A 20,334-nucleotide genomic window follows, 5' to 3' on the forward strand; every position below is an offset into this window, starting at 1 on the left:
CCGAACCGCTTCATGAAATAATTTGAAATATTTCAAAATTTTGTTGCTGAAACAACTTGCTTGGAGAAAAATGAATTTTTCGCATACCGATTCGCTGCATGAAACAAATTGAAACATTTCAAAGTTTGATGGCTTGCTTAGAAAAGCTTTAAATTTTCGCGAACCGATTCGTTCTATGAAATTTATTTTTTTTTCAAACCGATTTACGCTATGGTCCAACTTGAAATTGTTTGAAGTTTCATTGTTTGAAAAGCTTGATCAGAACAACAACTAATTTTTTTTGCTATCCGATTGATTAATGGAGACGGGCATGCAAATTTTTATCAGTACTAACTTATATCATGATTTTTAGGCTCATTTGAAGGGAAATTGGTTGTGGTTTACTACCATAAATTCAATGTTCTCGATATAACTGACTCATTTTTTCAGACTGATTGTGTGAACAAATCATTGACATCTAGGGAGCTTCAACTTGTATTTATGATGTTTAAAAGCAATGAACAGAAAGGTTAGATCACACTTTGAATTTCATTTTGCTAACGCTATAACAATGATTCATACTTGTTATCATGTCTAGCTTTTTTTAGCAATCAATATATTGTCTTGAACTTCTTTTTCTCGTCCAATCGTGCTAATGTTTTCTTGATGATCTTCGTTCGATTTTTTCTCCAAGTTTCCTGGTCGGTCAGTCGTTCCACCAGTTCTCCCTTCTCACTGTACAAATCAACGCGTGACTGCATTTTGATCTTACACTTTTCATTGAAGTGTTGAAGAAAGAACTGCTTGTCAATCATGACACATTCGCATGATTCGGAGATTAGCGAAGCCTCGCTGGATCCACCGCTCGTGGATTCCACGACTCCTAGCTCTTCTAGCTCAGATCTGTAAACGATCCCTTCCAGGCCATAACTATGGCCAGTGTAGAGATTGCGCATTTCGACTGTGAGATTTAGGTCTCCGTTTTTGAACCTGAAATAAAATCGTATAAATCACCATGATCTGTTTTTTTTTTTAAATTTCAACATAAGTTTTTTCGCTATTTTTCTTTGTTCTTATTGATTCTATTAATATTTTTGGACCATTGACATCATTGTAATGTGGTTCCTAGAGTTAAGTGTTTGATGAGTATGCTTAGTTATATCATCTATCGATTGACGTTCACTAAGATAATTGAAATGCGAGAGATGCGTTGGTTATATTGATTAAGCTCTCGAAAAATTTGGACATATAATTTTCGTCGTTTCCAACCTTCGAATATTATCCTTGTTCAGGGGCATCAAATCCCAGATGTTTTCTCCCTTCTCCGGCGCCTCCTCGTCGTTTATGTGCAACCTCTTCCTAACCGAACATTTCCCAGATAGCAGAACATAAATGTAATTGCACTCCTTGTAGTCAGTGGCAATAACTCTTCCACGTTTGAAGTAACTCACAAAACATTTTTCATAATCTGGTTCGGCAAGTTTCGCAAGTTGTTCTAGTCCGCTCCAGCATGAGAAGAGATCCAGGGATTTGAGAAAGGAAATATAAGTGAAGTCCAAATCTGAGCGAGGTCGGTACATGAAGATGTTGCAGAAATCTTCTCGTGTAAGACCTGAAAATCAAAACCAATAGGGTTAGAGTTGTCAGGCTGACGAAATGTAAATAGTAAAATTTGAATAGTTTTGCCATGAAAAGTCAGTGATGAGGATCTATTGGAAGACAAAATGATCGCAAAAAAATTGATGGCTAACGTCTATTTTTTTCCAGGAAATTTATCCATGCATTGTATTCGTAGTGCGTCTATTTAGCGAGGAAATCTATTTAGCAAGGGTCTATCTATTTTGTAGCACTGGCAGAATGATTTTTGTTCAAATTTTACTGACCGACAACCTCGACCTGTTTTTTGCACACCATCGTGGCCTGTCTCTTAGCCCCCTTCAGAGTCTCCATCTCCCCAGTGGTCTCCCCCTTGCCCAATGTGCCAACCACCGTCACTGTGCTCATGTCGTTGTCAGGGTGGGTCTGCACTGACACTGTGCCACTCAGAATGAGGTAGAACCACTCAGCTGTGTGTCCTGAGAAAAGACAAAAAAGGTTAATCAGTTGTTAATCGATAGACTATTCGGCCTTTTACGGGGCATCACAGTGGAATCATAGATTCAGGCAATCGCAACGAAAACATTTGGATCGTTTTTATAGTGATTTGTTTATTGCGAATTTTTCATGGGGCTGACGCCTTGAAGTCGATAGTTTCAAGTTCTACCGAACAAAATGAAACTCGTCATAATTCTTTGATTGTGTAAGTTTAGTTCTGACCCTGCTTTATGATGACCCTGGATGCACTAATTTGAGCATAGATTCCGAATGCCACTAGCATGTGCTGCAGTCTAGCTGGGTACTCTATGAAACCCGAGATGTGACTCTTCAGCATGCGCAGAGTGTCACTCTTCTCGCTCTTCGTTCTCTGCTCTGGCATTTTGCTCAATACAATTCTGGCGCGCTTTTTCAGACCTAAATACAAAAGTTACGATTAGCAAGTTACGATTAGCACGTTCCGCATCTTCGGTATGTTCTGGCACTTGTGGAATCGCACTTTATCAGACTAGGATTTGATTCATATTGGTTTCAAATGAGTAATTTGCATTTTGGGTATCAGACTTGCTTTTTTACGTGTATTTTTGTGCTCACGATTGAAAATCAAATTGGTTTCAGAGATAAAATTATCTTTACACTTGCGATAAGCAAGGGTTTTGCAATCTGGTAGAAGACTTTTTTCCCGTAAGTAACTTTGTTCACAGGACTCATCTCCTGGTGGTACCTTCTTGGTTCATAATGAATTCAAATTTCTTAGTGTTTTCTGGACACTTAGCTTGCAGGTAACGAATATGCCTGCAAACCTCCTGGGTATGAAACTGACCAGAACCTTCTTTTTTTCAAACGGGAAATATTCGTTTTCAAAAAAAGTTGTCGTTTTACTATTTGTCTACTTATGTTTTGTCTGCTTAGTTTTTTTTGCTGTAGATAAATTTCATTGTAGTTGTTTTTAGTGTTTCAGCTTTTTGAATGGCCGGCTGAATCAAAATTCGCTTTTTGTTTTGGTTGTAATTTTACGAACTCGATTTTTTAAATTTTTTTCTCATTTTTTTTTCGGCTTAATGGGTTTCAGCTTTTTTATGTCGGCTATGTGGCCTTTTATTGCGTCATTTGATCTCCAAAAAAAGTTTTGTTTGGGTGTGTGTGTTTTGAGGGGAAGGGGAGTTAACCTTATTTATTTGCTTAGATTTTTTGTTTTCATGAAGGGTTTCTGCTCAGGTATTTTTGGCTTTGTTACTGCTTGGTAAATTTTACTCCTATAGTTTTTTTGCTTTCTATTGTCTGGGCATGTTGTTTTGCAAAACTATCTCCATTCATTCTAATAGATCTAGGATGTCTGTAGAGTTATAGAATATCGGTATGCTGCTGATGGTTTTTCGGCTTTATGTTGTCAATTAAGCTCTCGGTTTAGTTTCCGTATTGTGTATGCTACCTTGCATTCAGTTCTTATATGGCACTTATGGATACTATTTGGACAGTTCAGTCAAAATTTTACCGAACAATTTTGGTTATTGGCTGTCGTCTTTAATTCTGTCGGCTTATTTACCTAATATTTTGTTTCCTACAAAATTCCCATATTACTGGTGAGATTGACAAAACTTCAATTTTCGATTGCTGAAAGTCAACCCCACTTGGAACTCTTTAAAAAATTTCATTAAACTTAAGCTTTATAAAATGAATTTCAATTTTTGTGTTCCTAATTCTTTATTCAACGGTAACAACGTTCGATAGTTCTTGAGCCTCTTGCTGTTTTAATCTTATACTTGTTGTATTGCAAGTAGTGTGAAGCTCAGCTCTGTGTCATAACATTGATTTTTAAAAAAGCTGCTTATTTCACAGCCCCTGATTTTGACAACGGACGTATCTGTACGAGCGAATGTCTTTCGAATAGACTTTATATCTGAATGTAGTGTATGCATGTGGAAAATGGCTCACCCATTTCCTCGCCTGCTTTGAACAAACTAGAGTTGAAAGCCATCGGAGAATCAGCAGGACCAGTGACTGCCTGAGCCATGAAGCCAGTGTTGCCGCCATCTTTCTCCTTGGCCTTGCCACTCTGTTTTCCCTGTTGTTGTTTCTTGGCGTCTGCGCTCGCCAGGAAACTGACTCCGCGGAATGCGGACGGAGTCTGCGCACTGGACCGGAACTGGAAGAAGACGCACAGAATGGCTACACATCTGGCTATTTTATAGAACCTGAAAAAGCGAACATGCAAATGTCTGATGAAACCTGTTTATTTTCGTTTTTTTTTTCAGGAAAAACTTATGCAAGTTCAGTTTGAATATCTTGCTGTTTGACTTGATTCAATTTTGAGTTCAATTCAATTTTGTTTGCTAAGAGGATGGCTCTCCAGTTCCGAAAATAGAAATATGCAAAAAATATGCAAAAATGTGTCAATCATAACAGATATTGAAAGTCATAGAACCTTAGGTCATATATTTTTTCATCTTATTCGGTGTTCTTGTTCATTGATACTTATTCAACGGTCTTTCAGCTGTCTTATTCTACTGTCTTTTCGTTGGCTATTTAGTAAGATAATAGATATCTTATCGAAATTAGCCAACTTTCGACAAAACAGAATTTATGCAAAGATAACGTCGTAAAGGTTGTTTAACAAGGTTGCTACAAGTATTTTCCGCGTGGTTCACTGGATAGTATTATTAAATTGGTGGAATATTAACCTGGCAGCTGCTGAAATGCCGATGAATATGGACTGTCTCTTGCGGCCCGCGAGGTAGTAGTCCGACTGATGATAGATCATCATGTCATTCAACAGAGACCTCTCGTCCTCGAACTCTGACCCCTGCTGAACTTCACTCACCTCTCCTGTCCCCCCGCCGTCTTCCTCGGTCACAGTAAAGGAGCCACGGTGCATTTCCTAAAATATCTATAGATAAGAGGAGAACGGTTCCAAAAAGATGCAATAATTTCCTAGTTAGTGACAAAATCGGCGGTATATTTTTCGGTCAATGACAGGTTGGAAATCAACGATGAAAATCAATTTTCAGCTCGTACAAATCATATCAAAAATTCAATTAACCTAAAAACAACGTTTTTTTACGGGTTTAATTGGCGGAGGCCACCGATATTTCTAACAATTTGGTATTAATGATAGTGTAACTCAAAATTATTGGATGTCTCAAAACTATTGGATATTCTAAAAATCTTCGCGGCAGACTTCAGTTGAAAAAAAAAATTATTTTCAAATTGTATCCTTGAAGTTTTTTTTGAATTTCGTGCATCGTGAAGTGATGCAGAAGGCCAAAGCAGCATCAAAACACACAACTTCCATCTAATGGTAAAAAATCGTTCAAAGCTGTGAAATATAGGTTCTATATGAAAGAAGACTTGACTGAATACTAAATGCTGTTGCGATTGTCAAACAGCTCAGTTTACCGAGTCCAAATTTTTAAAATTTAAACCGCTCCTTATCGTTTTCACCCTTATCATCGTTTCACGCGGGCTATTTGGATTCGACCGTGTACAGATCGATGTGCTTGAATATCGCCTTTGTCTTCTTCCAAAAGGTGTCGCTATTGTCTCAAATGTAGTCAAAAATCATAATCAAAAGCCTGAAGGGACCGTCCGAAATAAGGTATATTATGTCAAAGACCTATTTTAATCTTATTTCTAACTTAGCACTAATGATACACTCACCTTAGCGCGGTCGTTGAGTGCCACTTTCTTTTTCCTCAAACCACTTCCAAGTGCTGTTCTCTCCTTCATCGGGACATAGTCTTCATGACTAATCAACCCAGCGGTGTGTTCTAAATTGAACGCACTCCCTTCTAGAAACTCACTAACTATTGCGTCCAGTGATTTCTTTCGACTGACATAGTTGTCGCCGATATCGGGAGTGGAAACATAGAACTCGTTGTGAAGTTTGTCATTGCCACTGCCTCTACTTCCCGCCTTGAGTATGTGAGATGTCAGTTCTCGTTGTTTGTCGTCTGTGAGGTTTCGAGCCAGTGTGCTCTGGATCAACATGAGTTTGACACGTTTGCGACGTTGTTGACGCTGGAACTCTATTTCCTCTTCCTAAAATTGTTAAATGAGTTATTTTCCTTAAAAGTGGTGGTGAAGTGGTTACGTCTCCGCCTCTCAATCGAAAGGTCGGATGTTCGAGGCCCACCATCATCCGTGCTCGTTGCTGGAGGGTGAAGCAACAGTACCCAGCCCAGAAAAATAACCAAAAAAATTGCATGTAAATCTTAACCAGGAGCACAACAGCGGAAGAGCTGAACAGCTCGTGTGTTGGTCCTTTCCCTTGTGGATAAATCGTCTTAAGTTAACTTGAAAAAAAAAATACAGAACTGCTCAAGAAAATTCTTCCTGACCCTAATTTCTCAATAAACTTTGAAGCGCCGTTTTGTACTTTCGTCGGATCATTTTAATATCTGATATATGGCAATATGCTGTTATTCTGTTAAATTGCGGCCTTTGTTATTACTTTTTTGAGTATTTTAATCTCTGTCAATTGCTATTCTGTTTGAATGTTATTTGAACGTTTGCCGAATATGTGACTGAGATTTTTAGTTTTTTTTTATTACCTCTGACTCATCTATCTCATCTTCTTCGGATTCCATGTCCTGTCCGCTGTACTGAGTCAGCCCCGAAATAGATTTCCCGCCCAGACCTATGCCCCCCGTAACCTGCTGCTCCGCTAAAGAAGAAAAAATTTTGTGACATGATGCACTAGTTAAGTCAGCTCTACGGGTCATACATGCAATCTTCGACTCTGCGTTCTTTTTCTTGGTATAGTTGTATGCGGAGTTCAATCGCAACTGATGCTAACAGTTTGAGGCTCAATCTCATTTGCTGAGAAATCGGGCCAATGATATTGCTCCCTTGCTGTTATTAAAAACACTCTGTAATCAATCAATGAGGTTACTGTACAAGTAATATTCAAAAAATATGTATAACAAACATGCGCTGAAAATATGAAAACGAGATCCGATTATGGAATGCAAACTTTGAAATTAGTTTTCCTTTTCAGTAATAAGAGCATTCTTTTCATATTTGATTTTACCGCTATCAACTTACCTGCGTGTCTACCTTAACTTAATCTTAAATCTAAACCGACGTCGTTCATGAATTTAATTAGTATATTCAATTTTTCAGTTTTTGTTACCTCTCAGTTGCTGATACAGCTCAAAAAGCTTCGGGACTTTCTTCGTTTTCACTGCATTCCGCAACTTCTGGATGCCCGTTTTGCCCTTAGGCTGAACTTTTTCCGCTGCTTTGATTGCCGTAGAATCAGCGTCTAGCGTCTCGTTGGATTTGACCACTATTGAAATAGCGTTGAGATCGCCTGCATTTCTGTCGGCTGCTTCAGTTGTGTATTTGTTGGATTCATCCGTCAAACTCAACGCTCTGGCCTTAGAGTGCAATAATCGCGATGCAACATCTGAGATATCTGAAAAATGGTTGATCGATTTGTCTCAAATTATTATTTTTTGCTGATTCTGAAAGTCTTCTCTCCATTTTTGTTGAAAATTAAATTTATTTGAGAGTTGTTACCAGGAAGTGAAATTTCCAATTTTTTTGCCGTAAACAAATGAAAGTTTTCTCACCGGCGCCTTGAACTGAAAGATGGCGTCGACTATAAGCCATTTGTTTGTTTATAGATTGTTGTTCAATTTGTTATTTTGATTTCCTCATTGAAATATACGGTTAATGTATGATACCAACTGGTTCACGGTTGATGATTACTGATAATGGCACTTAACATTTTCTCGTTTAGCATAGATGTGTAATGTTTTGCTGCTTCTATTGAAAAGAGATGAAAAGATGAATAATGTTGATGTTATGTTTTTCTTCAGCTAAGGAGCAGATGCGACAGAATGACAGGGATCTGAACAAAGTGACTCGAGACCTAGACAAGGAAAGGGCAGCCAATGATCGTGAACAGAAAAAATTAGTCAGTGTACTAGCACTCGATGATTATTTTTTAAAATTTGCACTTTTATTTATTGGGTCATCGCTTTGCATTTAGGAAATGGAAATCAAGAAGGCTGTGAAGGCAAACAATAAACCAGTAAGTTGGCATTAATTGTATTTCAAATCTGATTTGCTAATTCCCTGCTAAATTTATTGTGCTAATTAATCTAGGAGTTTTCCTTGCCTTTCAAATAAAAAACTTAATAGTTGCTCATGCTCATATATATTTTTCAGCTTTTTGACTTTGTTTTAATACTCACTTTGAATTCATTGAAGAAATGAAGGGCGAGTTAAGTTCTCCTCTTACTAAAGTAGGAATGGCGCAAAATCTGAATGAATTTCAGTTGAAAATCGAACTTAATTATTGTTCCGACTTTCTGGCAAATTTCGACAAAATTAACTAGCCATTTTTGACGGGATTTCAATATCATTCAAAAAGTATTGTTGTCCTAAGCTTAAATTTGAAAAGAGCTGTGATCATTTTTCGTAAAGTTATGGGGGTTTAAAGATTGCCATTTTGGCCAATTTGGGACAATTAACGCGCGATATATTTCAAATTGGTTGAAAGAAGATTATTTGCCGTAATTGATTTGTTAAAAGGAGCGAAATCTATCCTTTTGTACTTTATGTGGCGTGTGGTGGGATGATTTTCTCAAGAAAATCTCAAATAAAAAAATATTATATTTTTTACATTAAATTTTTTTATGTTATTGCTGCTCCATAGACCTTAAAATGCAGTCGGAACATTCAGGGCTTCGCCCTGATACGAGCAGTCTTGTTATAGTTCACAAGCATTTTTAAATGAGCAAAGGCATTTTTAAACGAGCTGGGGTTTGATCATTTATCGTAACCGAAGTTGCTGATGATATTTATACAGGCGTTTGTAATTTTTTATACCACCTGAAATATTTTTGATGTCTTGAATTCGAAATGGGAACTTATATTGCCGGTGATCTTTTTTTTTCGTATAGTTATGGTTTGAGGGTTTGAAAATTGCCAATTTGAGACAATGCGCGATATTTACAAGTTTATTGTCAACCCATAGCACAGCTGGCAATATAAAACAGCTCAGAAGTCCTTCCAAATTGAATGGGGGGCAATTCTTTTGTTCATGATAGCGCATTACTGGAGGAGAAGCCATTCACGTTATTTACATACCCTATGAGGGATTTTCAACTGTAACTTTGCCTGTATCAAAAAAGCGTCATAGGTAAAAGAGTTTTAAGTCTGTATATAATTTTTCTTCATAAACTCAAAATTTGAAAAACCAGTTAAAAATTGTAATTATAGTGAATTGGTTTTTTCGAATGTAAATTTTACAAAAGAAGTTCAAGATCATTTTTGCTTTTCGATTTTTTTTGCGATAATTGAAACTGGCTATATTTTCAGTGTATGAAGCCATTACCAACTTGATTTGAACCTTTGTTTGATGTAGACCAGTCATTCCCTTCTTTCAAATTAACGACTTTTTATACTATTGTTCCGACAACGAAGTGGGAAGGAACTATAAGCTAGGAATACTTTCTCAATTTTGGCTAACTCAAACAATGCCAGTCGAAGGTGAAGTGTGGTGTCATATTAAAACTCGTAGATGTTTTCTGTCCGAAAGAACGAAAAAATTAGTTTCTCCAAAGTAGTACAACAACATATTTTAAATCAACAACGGTAAGCACATTATGTTTTCAGTTTATGATGATGCCATTACCAACTTGATTTGAAGCTTTGTATGATGTAGATCAATCCCTTGTTTCAAATTACCGACTTGTTTTTTTAACTACTGTTCCGACAACGAAGTGGGAAGTAGCTTTAGGCTACGTATAGTTTCTCAATTTTGGCTAACTCAAATAAAGCCAGTCGAAGGTGAAGTGTGGTATCATTTTAAAACTCCTAGAAGTTGTCTGTCCGAAAGAACGAAAGAATTAGTTTCTCCAAAATAGTACAACAACATTTTAAATCAACAAAGGTAAGCACTACCATGGAGAGGATAGACAAAAGGCATAAATTAGGCACACTGGGAGTTTTTTTCACATTAGTAAAATTTTTTGTGACATGATAAGAAGATCTGACGCAAAACTATAATTTAGGCATATTCGACATTCATATAACTATAGGCGAATTGGGCAAAAAATTATGTAGCAAAATGACTAGAAAAACGAAATTTAAAAAAAAAAATTTTTTCTAGTCATTTTTCTACAAAATTTTAGTTCAACGCAAAAATAAGTTCCACAAATAATCATCGGAATGATTCCAGTGATGTAAGAAATTGAAACCATTTCAGTTGTGATTCGAACAATTTTTAAAAAATTTCAAAAGTTTTATCAGAATTGAGAAAAACTGGCTTGAAAATGTTGATTTTTATTTCAATTTCGAGCAAGTAAAACGAGCGAGGAGGCTTACAACAGCTTATTTATGCTTAGTTTATGACCCAAAAATTTTTTATGCTTAGTTTATTACCCAAAAAAAAGTTTTTAAAAAAATGAGTTTTTTTAGCGCCATTTGTTTGAAGTTTTTAGAAAATTCGTTGATGTTTCTGAAAGGGCTTCACTCGAACCATTCCGATGATCATTCGTGGTACCTGATTAGCGTGGAAAATCAAATACAAGGGTGGTCAGAAGAAAAAGTTGGCGGCCAAATTGGAGCAATAAATTTTCAAATGGTCGGAACAATAAGCGCATCAATGTCTATAAGTTAATTCTAAGTTATGTAAAAAGTATCTCTATCTTTTCCATTACACAATATTGACACAAGAACCTTTTTTTACATGGTTATAAAAATCGTAATATCTCGAAAACGAGAAAGAGTTGGAGTGTCATATTTTCAAGCTGAAATGGCAACCTTTTACTGTAGTCTGATTAAACCCAACGATGCGGCTAACGAATTATAAAAGTTTTATTTGGCTTTTAAGAGTAATGAACATTGTGAGTACTCTTATATAGGTCTTGCTGATTTTTTTTTCAGGAAAAAGTCTCAAAATTTGTTCACGCTCAATTTTGATTTTTCGCGGTTTGAATTCTGATTTCATAAGTCCAGTGCATTTCCATTGCTAAAGGAAGGCAAATCCACTATCGAACAGCAAAATTGTAAAAGTCACGAAAAACGTGATCGACTTTTAAATTTCGAAAATGGAAATTAGTTATCAGATTTCCCAGCGAAATAAAAGTTTTACCTGTTGATCCAGTTTTCTCAAATTGGGTTAATTTCAACCCTTCGTAAATTGTTCTAAAATTCCAAGAGCTTAAGGCCATCTATTTTTTTCTTTGAAATTCATAAGTTGACGATTTTTGAAAAAACTAGTCGGTTTTTTTTTTCAGTTTCCTTGCGTTCATTACTCTTTTCCAACTGTCAGTTGGCTATGTTTATTTTCCTTCATCTTACAAGTTTTCAGCTAATTTTTGGTTGCCACAAACCACAAAAAAAAGCCACAAAAAACTCAAATGTTTTGCCAAAAAATTTCACACGGTAGAAAATTTTTGTGTTCCTCGCTTATCAACCGTCTTTCCTTGTTAGCCGTAGGAGTGCACGTATTCATTCTGTTTCTTTGCGACAATGAGAGGTTTTTTGTAATCCAAATCTCAAAAAGTATATTTTTACACCACAAATGTTACCATTAAACGAATCAATTTGTTCCAGGTAGCAGCGGCATTGGCCAAGCAGCTGGTGCAGATGAGGAAGGCCAACGAGAGGACCCTGGCTGCCCAGGGGAGAATACGTGGAGTGCAGATGCAACAAAAGAGCATGGCAGCCAACCAGAAGGTCGCAGACTCCATGGCTAAAACCACTAAGGTAGCACAATATGTAGGGTTGTAATCATTGGAGAATGTAGTCTATTTACGGTTGTGATAAACAAGGGTATTGCAACCGGGTACTAGATTTTTTCCCGTAAACAACTTTTTCCACAGGACTCGTCTGGACTCACTTCTACCTTGTTTCATTATGTGTTCAAATTCCTTAGGGTTCTTGGCCAACTTAACCTGGAGGCAACGAATATGCCTGGGACGGGAAAGGTTCTTGGTTCGAACCTGACCAGGACCTGTTTTTTTTTGTCAAACGGAAAAGATTGTTACAAAAAAAATTGTTGGGGATTTAATTTTCTGCTTATCTGTTGTCGGCTAAGTTGTCAGATCTTGGAATTGTTTTTTTATACGCGCATTTTTTATTGTTTTAAGTGCTTTATTTACGCCTACGTTTTGTAATTTTATTTACCTTGACTTCATATTTCCTTTGTTTTTTTTTTCGCCAAATGACCTTATTTTTTTTTGGACGTGTCAAGATCGACACAGTTTTAGCACTCCCCTCCGCAATTTTCAAGTCGGTTGTGTTTTTACCAATCTGTATATTGAACTTTTTTTTGGGGAAATTTTCTCGCTTTTTGCAAAAAAATATTAGTTTTTCTCAGAAACTTCTCCTGATTTTCAAAATAGCAGTACCAATTGAAAGACCGTATATTCGTCTGTGTGCCAGCATACTCCCCTAGAGTCTTTTTTTATTTGACCCTTCTGTCTACAGTCTTCGAAAAGTTGTGGGTGAATATTTGACCCATATTTTATGTTTTTTCATCGTTTTCTCGAAAATTACCTCTCTCAAATATGAGTTTTTGGTTTCAATGGATAGAGCTGTTTTGAAAAATTATAGTTGGCTACGACCAATTTTTTTTTGCACACAAGAATAGTTAAATTTTTGATCGTTTTGTGGATTCTTTCGACTTTTCTCGAAAACGAACCTCTCAAATCTGATATTGTTAGTTCAATGAGATAACAGGTAGTGGTATGCTCCCTGCATTAGCGGACACATTTTTTCGAAAGTTTTTGACTTTTCTCGAAAACTACCCTCCCAAATCTGACATTTTGGGTTCAATCGAAATTACAGATATGATTCTCGGTATCGTCAATTTTTTGATTTATTGAACTTTTTTGACGTTTCTCGCTTTCTATCCTGCGAATGCTGATTTTATAGGTTCAATCAAATGAACAGGTTGTTGGAAGCCTACTTTTTAAATTAGCTATGCTCAGTTAGTTTTAAAAAGTTATGACCCTTTACTTATTGACTTTAAGCGAAAACTACCGGGCCAATTCTCAGGTTGTGTTCAATCAAGAAACCCGGCTTCGGAAATTTTTTCTACTTAAGCGGCCATAACCTGCTTTGTGCAGAAAAAGTTGTCGATTTTGGAAAGTCTTTTGACTGTTTTTCAGAACTTCTGACGGCTTCTTAGAATTTTTTGGAATTTTCTTAAAATTTTTGCATACAAATCTGAGATGAAAATTTCCATTGAAAAGACGGGTTGCAATAAATGTTTCTGCAGAAGACTTATTTTAGTAGAGAAACAACTAATGTTTCAGGCAAAGACCAATTTTTGAAATCACATTTTTTCTGCCGCATCAGTATAGCAAACTCATTCAATATTTAACACACACCTTCAGCTTTAGCTGGGCCTGTGGTGTTTTGTATCGAGACTTATGATCGAAATAAAAACTATGATCGAAAAATATGGTTTACCTAGTATTTTTCAACATCAAAAATTTTTTTCGACTGTTCTTTTTATGTTTGTATTCTTTCGCAAGTGATGCGAAGCTCTGCTTCGCCTTTGTGTATAATTGATTATATGCCGATATGATTATGGCGCTGTCATCTATAATGAAAAGGCTCACGGTTCGTTTGTTTCAGAAAAGTGTAGAAAGTAAATGATAAATGATCATCTTCAATTTCTAACCAATAAACTTTTTGTAGCAAATAGATATAACAAATATTATCTGCATTTTCAGAATTATTCGTTAGCAAAAATGATCATTTTAAAAAAATGTTTGTACGGGACATACTCTTCAACTCCTAACAAAAATAATAATTTCGCAAAAAGCATAGAAGTTTTTTTAACTATTATCTAAGATTTGCTATGATTGAAGTCGTATGAGTTGGCTTTCGTTCCAGGTGATGTCCAAGACAGCTCCGGATGTTAGGAAGACAGCGCAAACCATGCAGCAGTTCCAGAAGGAGAACGAGAAGATGCAGATGACGGAGGAGATGATGGACGACGCGATGGCACTTGCTCTCTCGGACGACGAAGGAGCAGAAGACGATGTGGTCAATGAGGTATTGGCTGAGATCGGCATCGACATCAACGCCCAGGTACGAATACTGTTCGAAGTGCGTACGAGAAGAGTGGCGTTAAACTACTTTAGGTGTCAGCCTCTTAGTCAATCCGTGTCCGTAGTCTGATGGCGAGGAATCAATTCTCAGCCCAGAAAAATAACCATAAATAACTTTCTCTTAAGTTTGCGCGCATCAGTCATTCTCTGATCATAGATCTTATCTAACTCAGAGAAGTCGGTTTCCAAGTAGTCGTAATCCTAAGGTTTCCCTCAGCAATTTCTACTTTTAATCCTATTTCGGTAAAATGTTTCACAATTTCTTGAAAAAAAATAAGTGAGAGTATGAAATTTTTTCCGCAAGCGAGCTTTCATTGTAATTGAAAATGGAAAATGTATTCTCACAGAATACTTATTATCATCACGGAATAAATTTTTTTACATCAGGTGTTATGATGTTTTTTTTCTAGCTTCCACAAAGCAGAGCCAATGCTCTCCCTGCTACGGGATCTGCAGAAGCTGACGACGACCTAATGCGACGCCTCAATCAGTTAGCCGCACCACCACAATAGCGAAATGCAATTAGATGTTCTACTCCTCATTTGCCTTTCATATCTTGTTTATAAATATTGTTAATAAATTAATGTCTATTGGTTAGACGTTCCACGATCTGTATTTAACTTTAGTGAATTTAGAAATTTCCTTTTGATGAATTATTCTGAGCCACTACTTGAAAAGCATTGTCGCGTCTTAGCAGTTAATTTGGCCAACATTTTGAAAAATATTATGTTGTAATTTGCAAGTACGGGCTACGAGATTTTCCCTTTTCGAAATTGTCAAAAAAGCAACTCTACAATCAGTGTTGACAATTTGAAAAAGTGGCTGTTTTAAACAATGTTGAAACGTCTATCTTTTGTATTTTTTTCTCAAATTTTCTATTTGCCCTGCCTGGATAAAAAGGCGACAAATATAATCCGTTAAATACAACAGTACCTAGGAAAATTGCGCGGACTCACATAGGAAACAAAAACAAAACTGAGCTAAGCAAGTTGGACGACTATCAATTTAGACGATTCTCAAAAAAAAGAATTTAGGTGCACTTGAAAAACCAAAATAATGAGAAAATAGACTTTTCCGAGTTTCGAAATAATTCTAGTCGGTGTATTTTTTTTTCTGACTTTAGCAGTAAGAGAATAGATGTCTGCGCTCGGATGGATTTTTTCTGGTACACTTCGATTTTTAGTTAGGATTTTTTGACGGATTTTTTACACCATCTGAAGAGTATTGATGCCCTGAAGTCATAATTAAAAAGATATTTTACCTGAAATCTTTTTTCGTTAAGTTATGGGGGTTTGACGAACAGCATTGCCACAATATAGACAATAGCTGAAGGAAGATGGAACTGAAGAAATATTAACTATTTTTGCGATATGGAAAAAGCTTATCGCGGACGTTCAGGGATGGACCGAGGAGCAATTCTATGATTGCTTGGATCAGACACCAACTACTGTTCATCAGTGTGCGTTTCATGGCAGTGGATTGAGCGTTCGGATGATTGACAAATTGTCATAATCCTGAAACTGGTGAACATCGACAGTTGTTGCTGGTTGTTATCGACAGAAAATCATCCCGGTCGCAAATAGAACAATTATAAGTAATCAGTTGGAGGAATTGAGTTTATGCGACCAGTTGAAAAACACGAAGCAAGTAAGTTTAAATTGTTATTGCATATTCGCTGAAAAAAGATAGTTAGTTTAAATAAGCAAAGCAAGTAATTTCAAATTGTTAATTGCATATTCGCTGAAAGAAGATAGTTAGTTTAAATAAGCAAAGCAAGTAAGTTCGAATTGTTAGTTGCATAATCGCTGAAAAAAGGTTGTTAGTTTAAATAAGTAGGAAAACTATTGTTGGTTTTTAGGTATTGTGCGAAGTCTTTTCTGCGTCTGAGAGTGTCGATATACCTGTCAATTGTTGTTGCGATTTTGCTGCTGATAAACGATATGGGTATGCATCACTACGTTTTGATAAAAAGATCTCAATGACCTGGTCAGTGAATTTCAAAAAACAAATGCGTAAATAAAGAAATCGCTGCAGTAACTGTTTCCACCGATGTATATCTACAGAGCGACTTAAGCAACACCAGTTTGTCTGCATGGGAACCTTACTTGCACTAGTAGCAATTCTTGATAACACCAAAAGCAAGTTGCGATTCTGAAACATTGGTGCCCGATGCTACAACCCTTTTGCGATGTATTTTTACATGGAGTCACTGTTAGAAGAAGTGCAGACGGTGAGAAACAACCCTGACTGTTTGAGCACAATGTCTGTACAAAAACGCAATCTGTAAATTATAATTTGCGTCACATGTTCAGAACCTGCAAAAATGCAGCGCCAGTAGCACATTTTCAGTCATTCCCCACTCAATGCGAAAACTTCATTTCCCTGCCAATTAGAAAGGGTATCAGCTCGTACAACAACGAACAGGGCTACGTCTTACATGTCTACGAGGAAACCCATTTTTTGCTAGCTGTTAAATCATGAACAGCTTTTTAGATGGGCTGGTGCGAAATATGTCTGTGGATAATGTTCAATGAATGCAGTAGCTGCAAAACAACCATAAAAAATTCCCCAAATGAATTGAGGAAAGTTATGTATGTCTAACTGACACCTTAATGGGATGTGAATATACCGTTTTGTAATTAAAATACTGTCAACACAATTTTTCTTTAGCTCATCGGGTGTGTACTCAAGTATTTTTGGGTTTTACCGATTGTTTTCATTCAAAATCATTTTTATTTTTTTCCATTCTAGATAAGTATGCGAAATTTTGGTAGTTTTTTTCGACGGCTACTTTTTTTTACATTGAGGTTTCCGTCTTATTTTCAGTCGGCTGATTTGCCATGCGTTTTTGTGTTGTTTCACCTTTAATGGAAAGCTACGTTTCGCCTCCGATTTCAAAAATCACAATACTCAAAGTGTTTGCCGGTGACTCATTCTTTTAGAAATGTTTTCAGATTAATAATTATGTCATCCTCAGATCGTAAGAAGGCATTAGCAAATCTTCAACAATGGAATTACGAGTGTGCCGTCTACAACGCCTTGTGGCAACAAAACCAAATGCGCTACATGGTAAATGCATACGAGAAAGTAACGGGTAATAAAATACCTCCGCCTCCCCCAAGCAGAGAAAACACAGACTCGTCGTCAGCAGGGACGAATTCCGACCCAAATGTTGCACGCAGACGAATGGCGGCTCCCGAAGTCAGCACTACCTTCGACATTCCAACCTTCACGACTCGGATATTCGCAGAGCTTATCGACTTTTTCATCGTGTTTGCAATCAAGTTCTTCATCACAAATATAATTTTAATGCAAGTCTTCGACATTAAACTGGCACGGAGCAATTTTAGCTTTAGTTATACGTTTGACGAGTTACAGCTGGAACTTTTGAACTTGGATTCGGGGTTGATGCAGGAAGACAATGTGATGCAAGAACTGATTGAAATCATCCTCATAGGAGGGATACATAAGCTAGCGGTGATCATACTGGAAATGTGGTTCTTAGCAGGTCGTCGAGACAATCTAGGTGGGTGTATGTTACTAAGTTGAAATTTTTGTATTCCAATCCGAAAGCAAGTAAAACTTGCAAACCCCTTTAATCAGTTATGTCCACGATTAATGGAGGAAGGTTATACTCAAAAGCAACTAACAAAACAATCAAAACCAATCAACTAAATAAAGTAAAGAAAATAATTTTTCAATTTTTTTCGATAATTCTCACACAGCAAGCTAATTTAGTTCATGGATTGAACTGCAGTGGTGGTTCTAGCATTTTTAGGAGGAGAATTTTCAAGAAATTTTCTATGACCTTTAATTTTGAGCGACCAAAGAGATTTTCTGAGCTCTATAAAACCCCATAAAGACCATAATTTTTTTGCACCGCTGCCAAATAAAAAAAACGTTTCTAGGCGTTTTTTGGAAGGTTTTTTACAAACAAATCTCGTGTTTTGACTTGCAGTTAGCATATATTGGCGCCTTAAGAAAAATTTTATGGTCAGTCGGTCGAAAATGGATTTCGTGAAATAGTACCTAGGGGGGATAGTACCTCCCTTAAAATCGCCCCTGATGCAGATACTGCTGTACTTATTGTTCTGACATACAACTTTTAGGTGGATGTACGCCCGGAAAATACGCAATGGGTATTCGGGTCATTGGATGTACGAGTGCAGACAGCCTGGGTCCAGAAGAAGCTCTGGTTACAGGGTGCAGGAATCTGGGTTATGGGAGGTCATTTGTGAGGTCAATGATCAAAAATATGGCCATGACTTTTTTCTTTCCTCTGGTGTTTACAGTTATGATGTACAACAACAGAACTGCCTATGACGTGGTCTCCCATTCCCTAGTGGTGTATCATCCGTCGAGAGGGCCCAACAGGAATAATGCTAATCGGGAATAGGTTTTTAATGTTAGTGTGTGAAACTCAAATAAATCAAGGAAATTAAATTTAAAATATTATGTCTTAAACAATTAAATTATTTCTTGAGTTTTTTTTTCCTGGCTTTAAGTTTTGGAAGTTAGTCAAAGTGTTGAAGTTTGAAGAATTGAGATCTGTTTTGTTTTTACGATGAGTTTTTTCTCCGATTCGACGCCTTCACCGTTTGATCATTTAATCAAATGGTAATTGGCAAGTTTTGAGAGTAAGTTTTCAAAAAGTTTTTTGGCTGACTCAATAAATGATTAGCAATTTATATTATTTTTCAGAGAAGCTATGTTTTGCTGTGAAATAACATGTAGATAACCTTGTAAATATGTAAAAAGCCGACAACCGTCAAGTAATGTGACAAAAGTATATAGCTGGTAAATGAACACGGATCCAAAAATGGATGCATTACTAGATAGTGTTAACTCACTAAGTGAATCTTGTTTACTTGGTCAGTGCGGAGGATGCAAACAACCTAGATTTAAAGCTACCTCAGCGACAAATTCTCTTCAGTCTTGTGAAAAACTGAACCAGGAACAAACGTTATTCTCAAACTTCTTGCCTAAACTGAAAAGCAACAAAGATGGTTCAAAGTCTAACAAAGTGGACACGACTAAGCTTTCCAAGTTGTTTAAATTAGTGGTAGAAAAACGAGTGTTTGTCGTGGGATTCATGCAAGGAATGCGTCATGGACATGTGCATGTTGTTTTGTGTTTCGTTCGACTGGCTTTGAAAGAGAAGAAAGTGGTTGAAGATTGCAAGCAGATTATTAACGAGAAGTTCGCAGAGCATTTAATCAGGTATTGAACGACACAAAGCGAAAACTTCGTTTTATAATAAAACTCAAAAAAATTTCCACTCACAGATTTTTTGAAGGCTGTAGACAGAGGGGTAAAGCAAAAGTAAAAAAGGATTGGGGGAATATGCATGCACACAGAAGAGTAGGCGGTATTTTCACTAGCACCTCTTTTTTGAAAATGGTAGAATTGGTGTAAAGCGTCTCAAAAAAAACATTATCTCCAAAACTAGTCCACCGATTTTCAAAGAATGACTTTTGCATGTATAATCACCTAGTCTGTGTTACTATACTCCTCTGTGTACAGCCTTCCAAAAGTCAGTGGGTGGATTTTTTTAACTATTTTTTAGCTTCGTTCGTTTTCTCAAAAACTACTATCCGAAAACTGTGATTCTGGGTTTACTTGCTAAAATGTTTTGTTGGATGGTTCCCCTGCTTTAGTGAATTCGCTACATTTTTGTAATACAAAAAGTTTTGGCCCTCAGAATAGTCAATTAATTGATTTGTTGACCGTTTTCAGAATCTTTCTGACTTTTTTCGAAGATTACCTTCATTAATCTGAGACTGTGGATGCAAAGAGCGGGTTGTGGTTAACTCCCCTGCAGACGAGGCTACGCTCAATTTTGTCTACAGAAAAAGAGTTGGCCCTCGGAATAGCCAATTATTTGATTTTTGGCCATTTTTTGAATACTTCTTGATTTTCCTCGAAAACTTCCCTCCCAATTTTGATATTTTGGATGCAAGGCAAAGAGCGGGTTGTGTGACGCTTATTCAAAATTTTGATTTTTTTGAACGTTTTTTGAAACTTCTCAAGTTTTTTCGAGAACTACACTCGCAAATCTGAGATTTTGGGTTCAATCGGAATAACGGGTTGTGGGAAGTTCTTTTACAAGAATTTTTTTAATGGATTTCGGGAAGTGAAGTTTTGAACTTTTGACCGATTTAAGAAACATTTTGAATCTTAA

At 36.6% G+C, this 20,334-nt stretch overlaps 4 protein-coding genes across 5 annotated transcripts in view; 3 read left to right on the forward strand and 1 right to left on the reverse strand.

Moving 5' to 3' along the window:
• Positions 1 to 405: 405 nt before the first annotated feature.
• LOC134840238 (charged multivesicular body protein 2b-like) lies at positions 406 to 14,802 on the forward strand. The gene is made up of 6 exons (XM_063855975.1): positions 406 to 508; positions 7,896 to 7,993; positions 8,069 to 8,110; positions 11,644 to 11,796; positions 13,936 to 14,133; positions 14,564 to 14,802. Exons 1-6 carry the CDS (start codon positions 481 to 483, stop codon positions 14,663 to 14,665), a joined length of 621 nt encoding a protein of 206 aa, XP_063712045.1. The 5' UTR covers positions 406 to 480; the 3' UTR covers positions 14,666 to 14,802.
• Positions 522 to 7,862, reverse strand: LOC134840237 (uncharacterized). Its single transcript, XM_063855974.1, has 10 exons — positions 7,647 to 7,862; positions 7,205 to 7,489; positions 6,624 to 6,736; positions 5,731 to 6,111; positions 4,755 to 4,951; positions 4,009 to 4,268; positions 2,296 to 2,490; positions 1,863 to 2,054; positions 1,249 to 1,591; positions 522 to 969 (listed from the first exon to the last, which is right to left on the reverse strand). The coding sequence occupies exons 1-10, from the start codon at positions 7,684 to 7,686 to the stop codon at positions 591 to 593; spliced, it is 2,385 nt and encodes a 794-aa protein (XP_063712044.1). The 5' UTR covers positions 7,687 to 7,862; the 3' UTR covers positions 522 to 590.
• A 2,296-nt stretch (positions 14,803 to 17,098) lies between the features above and the next one.
• On the forward strand, positions 17,099 to 18,606 carry LOC134840189 (protein FAM8A1-like). The gene is made up of 2 exons (XM_063855905.1): positions 17,099 to 17,679; positions 18,263 to 18,606. The coding sequence occupies exons 1-2, from the start codon at positions 17,118 to 17,120 to the stop codon at positions 18,547 to 18,549; spliced, it is 849 nt and encodes a 282-aa protein (XP_063711975.1). The 5' UTR covers positions 17,099 to 17,117; the 3' UTR covers positions 18,550 to 18,606.
• Positions 18,607 to 18,849: 243 nt separating this feature from the next.
• The window catches only part of LOC134840240 (serine/threonine-protein kinase D1044.8-like), a 45,351-nt gene continuing 43,866 nt past the window's right edge, over positions 18,850 to 20,334 (forward strand). For both annotated transcript variants that reach the window (XM_063855976.1, XM_063855977.1), the window contains exon 1: positions 18,850 to 19,373. In XM_063855976.1, the coding sequence (XP_063712046.1) occupies positions 18,955 to 19,373 (419 nt within the window). In that variant the 5' untranslated portion in view covers positions 18,850 to 18,954. The remainder of the gene's footprint in view (positions 19,374 to 20,334) is intronic.

The sequence above is a fragment of the Symsagittifera roscoffensis genome, chromosome 2 (assembly GCF_963678635.1).
Source record: "Symsagittifera roscoffensis chromosome 2, txSymRosc1.1, whole genome shotgun sequence".
Lineage (NCBI taxonomy): Eukaryota > Metazoa > Xenacoelomorpha > Acoela > Convolutidae > Symsagittifera > Symsagittifera roscoffensis.

What these genes read in the sequence shown, in the direction of transcription:
- LOC134840238 (XM_063855975.1), top strand. Translation starts at nt 481, where the DNA reads ATGATGTTTAAAAGCAATGAACAGAAAG. An exon ending in TAAAAGCAATGAACAGAAAG is followed by an intron (nt 509 to 7,895) that starts GTTAGATCACAC and finishes GTTTTTCTTCAG; the next exon opens with CTAAGGAGCAGATGCGACAG. An exon ending in GCATCGACATCAACGCCCAG is followed by an intron (nt 14,134 to 14,563) that starts GTACGAATACTG and finishes TTTTTTTTCTAG; the next exon opens with CTTCCACAAAGCAGAGCCAA.
- LOC134840237 (XM_063855974.1), bottom strand. Translation starts at nt 7,686, where the DNA reads ATGGCTTATAGTCGACGCCATCTTTCAGTTCAAGGCGCCG. An exon ending in CACTCAACGACCGCGCTAAG is followed by an intron (nt 4,952 to 5,730) that starts GTGAGTGTATCA and finishes TAGATATTTTAG; the next exon opens with GAAATGCACCGTGGCTCCTT. An exon ending in CAGGGTCATCATAAAGCAGG is followed by an intron (nt 2,055 to 2,295) that starts GTCAGAACTAAA and finishes GTCTTTTCTCAG; the next exon opens with GACACACAGCTGAGTGGTTC.
- LOC134840189 (XM_063855905.1), top strand. Translation starts at nt 17,118, where the DNA reads ATGTCATCCTCAGATCGTAAGAAGGCATTAGCAAATCTTCAACAATGG. An exon ending in AGGTCGTCGAGACAATCTAG is followed by an intron (nt 17,680 to 18,262) that starts GTGGGTGTATGT and finishes TACAACTTTTAG; the next exon opens with GTGGATGTACGCCCGGAAAA.